Source organism: Neltuma alba, unplaced genomic scaffold, assembly GCF_004799145.2.
Source record: "Neltuma alba isolate B1F8T4 unplaced genomic scaffold, ASM479914v2 tig00011509_pilon, whole genome shotgun sequence".
NCBI classification, from domain to species: domain Eukaryota; kingdom Viridiplantae; phylum Streptophyta; class Magnoliopsida; order Fabales; family Fabaceae; genus Neltuma; species Neltuma alba.
The window spans coordinates 530,132-539,303 of NW_021636177.1; the positions used below are offsets into that span (position 1 = coordinate 530,132).

The 9,172-nt window shown below is 33.0% G+C and overlaps 1 protein-coding gene across 3 annotated transcripts; it reads left to right on the forward strand.

Annotated features, from left to right (window-relative positions):
- The first annotated feature begins 711 nt into the window (after nt 1–711).
- LOC114714546 (bifunctional aspartate aminotransferase and glutamate/aspartate-prephenate aminotransferase) lies at nt 712–3,191 on the forward strand. 3 transcript variants are annotated; one of them, XM_028899296.1, is made up of 10 exons: nt 712–732; nt 814–1,026; nt 1,123–1,225; nt 1,321–1,424; nt 1,534–1,782; nt 1,883–1,996; nt 2,195–2,278; nt 2,431–2,601; nt 2,709–2,822; nt 2,887–3,191. In XM_028899296.1, exons 2-10 carry the CDS (start codon nt 841–843, stop codon nt 3,034–3,036), a joined length of 1,275 nt encoding a protein of 424 aa, XP_028755129.1. In that variant the 5' UTR covers nt 712–732; nt 814–840; the 3' UTR covers nt 3,037–3,191. The 3 variants fall into 3 exon arrangements, with proteins under 3 accessions (XP_028755129.1, XP_028755128.1, XP_028755130.1); XM_028899295.1 differs by lacking the exon at nt 712–732 and having other exon boundaries at nt 751–1,026; XM_028899297.1 differs by lacking the exon at nt 712–732 and having other exon boundaries at nt 751–1,026; nt 1,123–1,216.
- Nucleotides 3,192–9,172: the final 5,981 nt, after the last annotated feature.

Consider the following 9,172-nt stretch of genomic DNA (forward strand, 5'->3'; position numbering starts at 1 on the left):
GCATCCCAAACCCCATGTAACCTGCTATTTCTTTTCCAAGGAACTCCAGCATTTCACCTTCCCCCATGAAGATGGATTCCCATTTCTTGGTGCAGATTTGTTTCAAGTCGTTTTTTTTTTTTCCTTGCATGAATTTGTTTAATCTATAAGCTTGCTATCCCCACAACCATATTGCTGTTATTACTTCATCCTCTTTCTTCGGATTCTTTTTCCCCACCATGAACTTCCTCCTCCTTCAATGGGGATTTCTGAGACTTTTTCCAATACTAGGAGGTCGTGATACTGAGCTATGTCATGAAAGGTCTTCATTTGTATTTATCATTCAATTGACACCCAAACTTTAGAGTATGTCCGGGCAAATGTAACCTACAAAAATATTGCCAATATCTCTGTAATGTATATAATACGCTAAATTTAATAAATCCATAACAGTGAGGTGCATGATTAGGACAATATGGCTTTCTCAAAAAAGATATCGTGTTGCGGCTAAAATTCAAAAGTATTTGAATAAAAATCAAACCATAGTTTTAAAAATATTTTTATGATTTATAAAATAAATATGTAAAATAATTTGTCTGGTTTTAAAAAAAAAATGTATCTGGAAACACTTTTCAACGTTGTCAAACGCTCTTAGTATGTGGCTTATCCCTTTTTCTCCTCTAATTATATAATATTTCTCACATTTCCACTGATCTCTCGGTTTTGCTTTTTCCCCTGCTCATCAATACCCCAGTGAGTTGCTTCAACCCTAATTTAAGCTTCTGTTTCACTCTTGTTCACTTTCTCACACACCAATCAATTTGGTTTTTGTAGTTTTAGGAGCTGAATCAAACCGACGAGATGGCGAGGAGCAACTTAGATGAAATCAGAGTTGATATTTCTGTGAGCCCCAGAGTTAATTCTTTCAAACCTCCAAAGATTCGAATAATCAGTGATCAAGCCAAGGCTCTTATGGAAGCTGGCGTTCCTGTGATCAGCCTATCGGCCGGAGAGCCTGATTTTGATACACCAGCCGCGATATCTGAGGTTCATTCTCTTGCAACTCCATTCTCTTACAATAGGAGAGTCGGTACTTTTTCCTTTCATTACAAGAAAATCTTGTGTTTGCTTGTGAGTACTTAGGCTGGAATGAATGCAATTCGTGATGGTTTCACTAGATACACCCCACACGCTGGAATACTAGAACTCCGCCAAGCAATCTGTCGCAAGTTAGAAGGTTCATCCCGTTGAGTAGATTATACACTTCATCGTTCTTAGGGTATTTCATATAGCGAGTTTGACAGAATGACACAGTACATAGTTTTTAACTTTCTATTGCAGAGGAGAATGGGATAGCTTATACTCCAGATCAGGTTGTGGTCAGTAACGGAGCCAAGCAAAGTATAGTCCAAGCCATTCATGCAGTTTGTTCCTCTGGAGATGAGGTGAAAGTCTTTCTATATTGAAACTTAAAAGCATAGAAATCGCTGAAGTGATCGGTAATTATATTTCTGGTTCTGAGCCTTCCATTTACTTGGGACTTGATTGAATCAGGTCATTATTCCATCTCCATATTGGGCAGCCTACCTAGAAATGGCAAGGATGGCTGAGGCAAGTCCTGTTATAGTTCCAACAAGCACAGCCAATAACTTTCTGTTGGATCCAAAGCTTCTTGAATCTAAACTTACTGAAAGATCAAGATTACTTATTCTCTGTTCTCCATCTAACCCAACTGGATCTGTTTACCCTAAGAAATTGCTTGAAGAGATAGCTCAGATTGTAGCAAAGCATCCCCGGCTGCTGGTACAGTCGTTGTATCTACCAGCAAAATCATGCTTGCTTCGGAGATTAATGTGTTGATGATGATAACTTAAACATCTCATTGGTCGTTTGAAATATATAGGTTTTATCTGATGAAATTTATGAACACATAATTTATGCACCTGCAACTCATACTAGCTTTGCCTCTTTACCGGGCATGTGGAACAGGACACTAACAGTAAATGGGTTTTCCAAGGTTAGTATCTAATGATGCAGTTTCTTACTAATAATAAATTTGGAATTGCCAATAGGAACGAAACCATGGCTCTAAATTCTAATGGTTATCTTAAAGTCTGTCTTTTGGGTACTACATCAGTAACCTTTGTATTCATTTGCTGTTGTCCTCTGTACCATCACCATAAACTATGGAAGTTTTGAATGTGAACTCTTGTAGGCCTTCGCAATGACTGGGTGGCGTGTTGGATATATTGCTGGTCCAAAGCATTTTGTTGCAGCATGTGGAAAGATCCAGGGTCTGGTACACATATATACTTTATCTGTTTCTTCTGCTTCAAGACTTTAAACAGATACTTAGGTGTTACCATCTGCAAGAGTTGATATGGACTGGAAGAAGCAGTTTCTAGCAATCATTTGGAAAATTTCTATCTAAAGTAATTTTGCTGAATTCAGATGACTTCAGGGGCAAATAGTATATCTCAGAAAGCTGCATTGGCTGCACTAGGACTTGGTCATGCTGGTGGGGAGGTAGTTTCCATAATGGTGAAAGCATTTAAAGAGCGGCGAGATTTCATGGTCAAAAGTTTTAGGGAAATGGAAGGTGTCAAGATATCAGAACCTCAGGTATACGCATTCAATTTTTTGTTTGCCTATGTTATGCAAATAAAAACTATACATGCTTAATCTTTCCTCTTCCTTGTATTGGTAAGTATTTGCATGATAACTTGCAGGGAGCATTTTTTGTGTTCATTGACGTAAGCTGGTACTATGGAAGACAAGCTGAAGAGTTTGGCGTGATTGAGGATTCTGAGTCCTTCTGTCGGTTCCTATTGGACAAGGCACAGGTATTCATTAATAATCACTTTCGTTTGCAGATAGTTTCAGATGATATATTTCCTTGAAATGCAGGTGGCTCTAGTGCCGGGAAGTGCCTTTGGAGATGATAATTGTGTTCGCATCTCTTACTCATCATCCCTCACCACCCTGCAAGAAGCTGTAAAGCGAATCAAGGAATCACTTGTTCCTTTAACCACACGGCCTCTGGTTTCAAGTCATTAAGCTTTCTAATGAGTTCCATTCTGTCATTGGATTGGAAATATGTGACATGTATTTTCGTTGTATAGGGCATCATTTAGAAAGAATTTTTGGTCCTAAATATAAGTCATTAACCAACTCATTAATTACTTACTTTCCAATTTTAGCCTTGTTAATAATTAAGATTTAGTGTTTAAAAGCTCATCAAACTTCATTTTTATCTATTTTCATCCTTAAAGTAGCGGATAATCTTATAAAAAAAAATCAATTTAGGACAAATGTAATGTTTTGACTGCCATTTTTTAGTATGTGAGAATTAATTAAAAATGCTTATAATAAGGACAAGAGGGAGTACTACCATAAACGCTATTATTTGTTTGGAAAATTACAATGAAACTTCAAGGAAAAAAAAATAATTATCAGTAAATTTCAATAACAAGTGGGAAATTGTCATTTACTATCTTGGAACTTATTATTGTAAACTGTTTTGTTGTCAATGAGATTTTTTTAATAATTATATTTCTTACTTGAAATTTTATAACAATTCTCCATTATCTGTTTCATGGTCGCATTGGCCTCTCTTATTGATCATTCCTTACTACGTACACTCCAAGAAGCTCCAAACCAACTCAATTGAAAAAGCACTTCTTTTTCTTTCCTTAGCCCCTTCTACTCTCTTTTTATGTCACTCAAGTGTACAGTGAAGTTCATTGATTCCGTCAATGAAATGTTTTCTTAACATGAAAATGGATAAATTAATGTAGGGGATATGCAAGGTATGATGAGGGGGCCAGTTTGTTAGTGATTAAGGTTGGGGGGGGGGGGGGTGGAGTGAGGCTCGGCATCAGGAAATTGGATGGAGTATTTGTTGTGCGAATTTAAGCTGAACACATTAGGGATGTGTTTAAGAAAACTTATTTTGAATTTGAAATAGATTATTAGAAAAAATTAAAAAAAATATTTTTTCCTATAAAACTTTCATGATTGGCATAATGTTCTTCAAACTCCAGCACTAAACTTAACTAAAATAACGTTTTCCTTTAATTTAAAATAGAATAATCCAAATATGCTACCTCCGGTCTTTAATATAAGAGTTAAATACTAATTTGATGATATTAAAAAAATTAGTTAAATCACTTAATTGTAACAAATATGTGTTGACTTCATTAAATTATCCTATTTAATCATATGCATGGAAGCTACTCTTTAATGGAAATCTTTTACAATCAATAAGGATATTTTAGAAAAAAAATTATAAATTTAAGAGACAAAGTAAATTAAAGTTTTATATTTAAAAGTAAAGTTAATTTTTAACTAACTTTTATATTAAGGATATGAGATAACATTTTATTTGTTTATTGCTGATGACTGACATTTTATTTGTTTATTGCTGATGACTGCCTGGAAGTTTTTAAACCCCATTGTATTAACAGAAAACACCAAAATGATACTTTTCTAATCTCTTAGAATGTTGTATAATTCCCTTTGAAAAAATAGCTTCTTCATCATAAAATTTACAACAATCTCACAAAAGCTTCCCTAACAAGACAACACGAGCCAAGACTGTGTTTTCTTCTTCTTTTTTCTTGTCTTTCTTTTTTCAATTTGGATTTTTTTTTAATAAGACTTTGGAAATTACTGGAAAGCAGATGGGAGAGTACGAAATAATGGTGGGCCTGGCCCTTATACGGCTATTAAAGGATTAGGCTGATAACGAGGATGATAAAGCATCTAAAATCAGAGGCCCTCAACTCACAAATCTAGTCTTCAGGGTAAATACATGAGGATTCAATTTGAACGTCTGGACCAACAAGTGTTGGTCCAAGTAAAAGAAACTTGGATACTTTAAACATCATATTCTAGGTTTGATTTTTAGGACGGTGTATATGAAAAAAATACTATTGGGAGGGGTTCTCATTACAGCTTCTAATAGTACCCTAAGAGATTAGTCTCTTATCCTTCGGCTGGAAGGATACTCTAAGCAACCAAAAAAAAAATTTGAGTGTCCAGAGTTCCAAACCAAGAAATAAGTATTGGATCTGGTAAAAAAGGCTAGTTTCTCATGATATAGTGAATTAAGATTCAAATTCTGTTAGGAAAAGTACCTACATTAGATACTTATGCTTAGTGAAAAAAATATATTTCACACTACTATAAAAAAAAAACATTTAATGGCGGTTAAAATGAGCTTTTTACGGCGGTTTTGAAAGCGACGTCTATGCCATCGACGTAAAATGTAGAGGATTTCACAGCGGCTTAAGAATCGCCGTGAAAAGTTTTTTTTTAAGTCTACGTTTACCCCTATTGATCAGGATGGAACGGGAGAATAAAGCCTCAAAGGAAGGGGTCTGAAAATCAATTAACCAATAATCTCTCACCAGTTAAAAACATTCTGATAGAACAAACGTAGATTCTTTCCCGCCGTAATAGTGCCACTTAGCTTCACCTTCAACCACCAGATCAAAGACACTAAGATTTAATAAAAATAAAATCAAAGACTCAAATCAGATAAAAATCAGATCTCTTTAAACTCAGATTAAACATCATATTTTTAACTAAAGAAAATAATTATATCAAACCACAAAAATTATGAAATCCACGGAAAGAATGGAGGTGAAAAACTCACAAATAAGAATGAAGAGGATGAGGCAATGGTGATGACAACATCGACAACAACGGTGATGGAAGAACATGATGGAGATGATAGAAGCAAAGGATAAACGCTAACAAAGGTAGGAGGAGAGAGAAAATCGAGTGAGGACAGTAACGGGAAACTATGAGCTCTGACTCTGAAAAGTGAAAATTATTACACAATGGATTTTAAAATTCTGATAAACTTTTTACGACAGTTTTTTAAATAACCGCCTTTAAAAGTATGCCTATAATTACAGAAATGCCACCGTCATATTTTTTACAGTGTTTTTTTTAATAACCGTCATAAATTAGAGTCATGAAAACTCTTTTTTGTAGTAGTGTCATTTATTTCATTGCAACATAAAATTTTATTTATTTCACTTAATCCGTATTTTATTTTAACCTCTTTCATTTAAAATAGACTTTATAAGCCAGATTTCAATGAACGCATGCCAAATGTTTTTTTTTTTTTTAAACCTGGCATTATCTCCAGATGGTTTAGGTTGATTCAAGTTGGGTTTAATTGGTGTAAATTCTCCAAACATGAATCATTGATTTTTAGGACCCGTAATATTGTATTATTAAAGGTAATGAATGACTGGCTTGCAACTTTTTTCAACGGTTCCAATTAGGAGCGTATAGATAAATAAAATTACGAATATGCAAAACATGTGCTTTCCAACCTTTTTTTTAAGTTGCTTTTTCTTTTGCCAACAAGTGCGTTTCAAGTTTCAACCTTTTGAATCCCTTCGAACAGATTGAGGTTGAAAAAAAACCACCAAGTATTTGCACCAAGTAGTAGGAATTGTTTCAACTTAACTAAAGATCATCGGTATGATTCTTTAGGAACGCAGTAATGCAGGTAGCAGGATTGCTACCCATATGAGTCCTATCTCAGTCTGATCCGAATTAATATGATTTGTAATTTTCCAAGAAGTTGACGAGAATACTGAGTGCATATGTCAAGAAAAAACATACAGAAAAAATTGTTAGCCCAATTCAATACATGATGAGACCTCCTATTACAGTAGCTTCAGTCCTAAATAAGTAAATATAAGGACTAGAAAAGAAGTTCATTTTGACTCTAAATATAACATTTAAATTCATTTTATTTTTGAAATTTATAATTTTTTGGTCTAATATCCTTATTAATTATACATATTAAGGAAGCTCTTAATCAAAAGCAATTCTAATACACAATCAAATGCCATAATTTAGAATTTGACAAAAAAAAAGAGTAATTTAGAAAAATCAAAATACATTTGTTAAAAAACTAATTTACTTATTTTTTAATATATTGAAATTAGTTATTTAATTGTTATATTAATTATAGGAGGTAATACTTTTATTTCTAACTGCGTCATTACGGTAAAATGTTTCAAAAAATTAGGATTTGAGTTTCGTGGCGTCCATTTAATTTAATTTATAAGAATATATAAAGGGTTATATTGTTCAACAACTACAAATAATATGACTTACTATGAATGATAGCACCCATATAGGTCACATTATTAGGCTTGAATGTATAATTTTACTTCTAATTTATTTTTTTTGTTGACTATCATTTTTTTAAAAAAAAAAAATACTAAATAGGATTAAAATTAAAATTTTATTAAATTTTGGAATAAAAATTAATGAGGTTTAGAATTTTTCTTAATTTTGAGAAAATATACTTATCTAATCCAAGTTATAAAGCATAGAAAGAGAAGATTTTTTAGACTTTTTTTAGAATAGATTTTTCGGACGCACCTTTTATTTTTTTATTATATAGATTGTTATTATAGAGTAAAGTTGGAAAGTTATTAACTTTTAAGGTGGAGCTTTTGAGGTTCAACATTTTTTATTCTTATAAAATATGTTAGAAATGACTTATAAATTCATAAAAGAAAAAAAGAACGACCCATAAATATGAGAGCATTTGGATGGAACCAAACTGTAGTTTTAAAAGTGATTTTAGAAGATGAAATAATTATATGAGAGAAGTTTTATCTCGACTTATATAAAAATACTTTTTTTTAAAGTGTTTTTAGTGGATCAAAAAAGTATGCATCATAATTCACCAAAATAATGGGAAATTGGGGATAAATTTTTCATTAGAAAATTAATTAGCAAATGGTCCATATAATTATGGATTGCACAAGAGGAGATAAGTAGCATACAAAAAAAAAAGTTACATAAAGAGAAGATGGTCTGCATAAAATATTAGAACTAATATTTGCATAGAGAAAAACTGAATTGCACGCAAGAAAAATTAAGTTATACAACATTCTTATGAACCATTATTCGTTAATTAATTTCTCAATAAGACTTATTTCAATTTTCCTGAAAAAAAACAGTATATATATATGTGTGTGTGTGTGTGTATATATATATCATAGGAGTAGGGGAATTAGAAAACGTTTTAACGGACGTCTCATAAGAAAAGATTGGCTTTAGGATCACATCGATGAGTTGAAGAAGAGAAGATGAAGAATTTAAAGTGGATTCTCTATTCCACTTATCCGCACTAACGGTTCATAATGAACTAACGTGCGCCGATTTTACACTCCTGAGTTGATCCTATGCTCATCATCCAACCCACTCACCACTCTGCCAAAGTGAAATCATCACGAGAATGAACATACATTGAATCTGGACACTATTTAATTATATTGTACGTTTTGTTGTGAACCAAACACATAATCAAAAGCCCAAAAACGTGCCACCTCGTCAGTCGTAACCACTCAACCATTCTTCATCTCATGAACTTGGACGTGATTCTGCTTAGGAACATCTCCAGGAGAGTCCATGAGATGAGAGGGCAAGCCGGATCCCTCTGGACTCCGGAGACACACCTAACAACATAGTGCTAATCTATTCAAAATCATTAGCTTTTAAGATATTCCTTTCCCCTCCATTACTAAATCCACTCATTACCTCTAAGTGCTCTCAGCTCCCTTTGTCTTACTATTTTCCTTGTTAACCGTGATCTTCGGTCTTTTTTCTTTTTTTCTCACAAGACTAGCTGAACCAATAATATTTAGGAGCATTTTAAAGAAAGTGTCATGTATAAGCTCTCTACATAATAATTATTACAAATAATCATCTTAATTACTACCTTCAGTCTTAAATATAAGAAGTAGTTTTTAGTGTAATTTATACGACAAACTAACTCTTATATTTAAGATTAGAGGTAGTATTTTGTTTAGAGTTGAAGAATTAGTTAAAAGACTACATTTCGGACTTGGAAAGTAATTTTTTTTAGTCAAATATGGCTTTAATCAGTGATGATTTTTCTCTTTATCCCAAAGTTTTTTCTTATATTGTAATTAATGAGGAGCATTTAATTAAAAAACAAAGGCTTTTATTGACCTAAAGGATGGATGTACAAGACTCAAGGAAATAGTCATCTGCTTGATATCCAAATCATCTATTTTCTTTTTGCACAACTGCCCGCGGTTTGTTTGCGACTCCAAATCATCGTGTCAAATTCAGACAGGCAAGCATAAAGAAAGTTTTAATTGCATATATACTCCTTGAGTTCTTA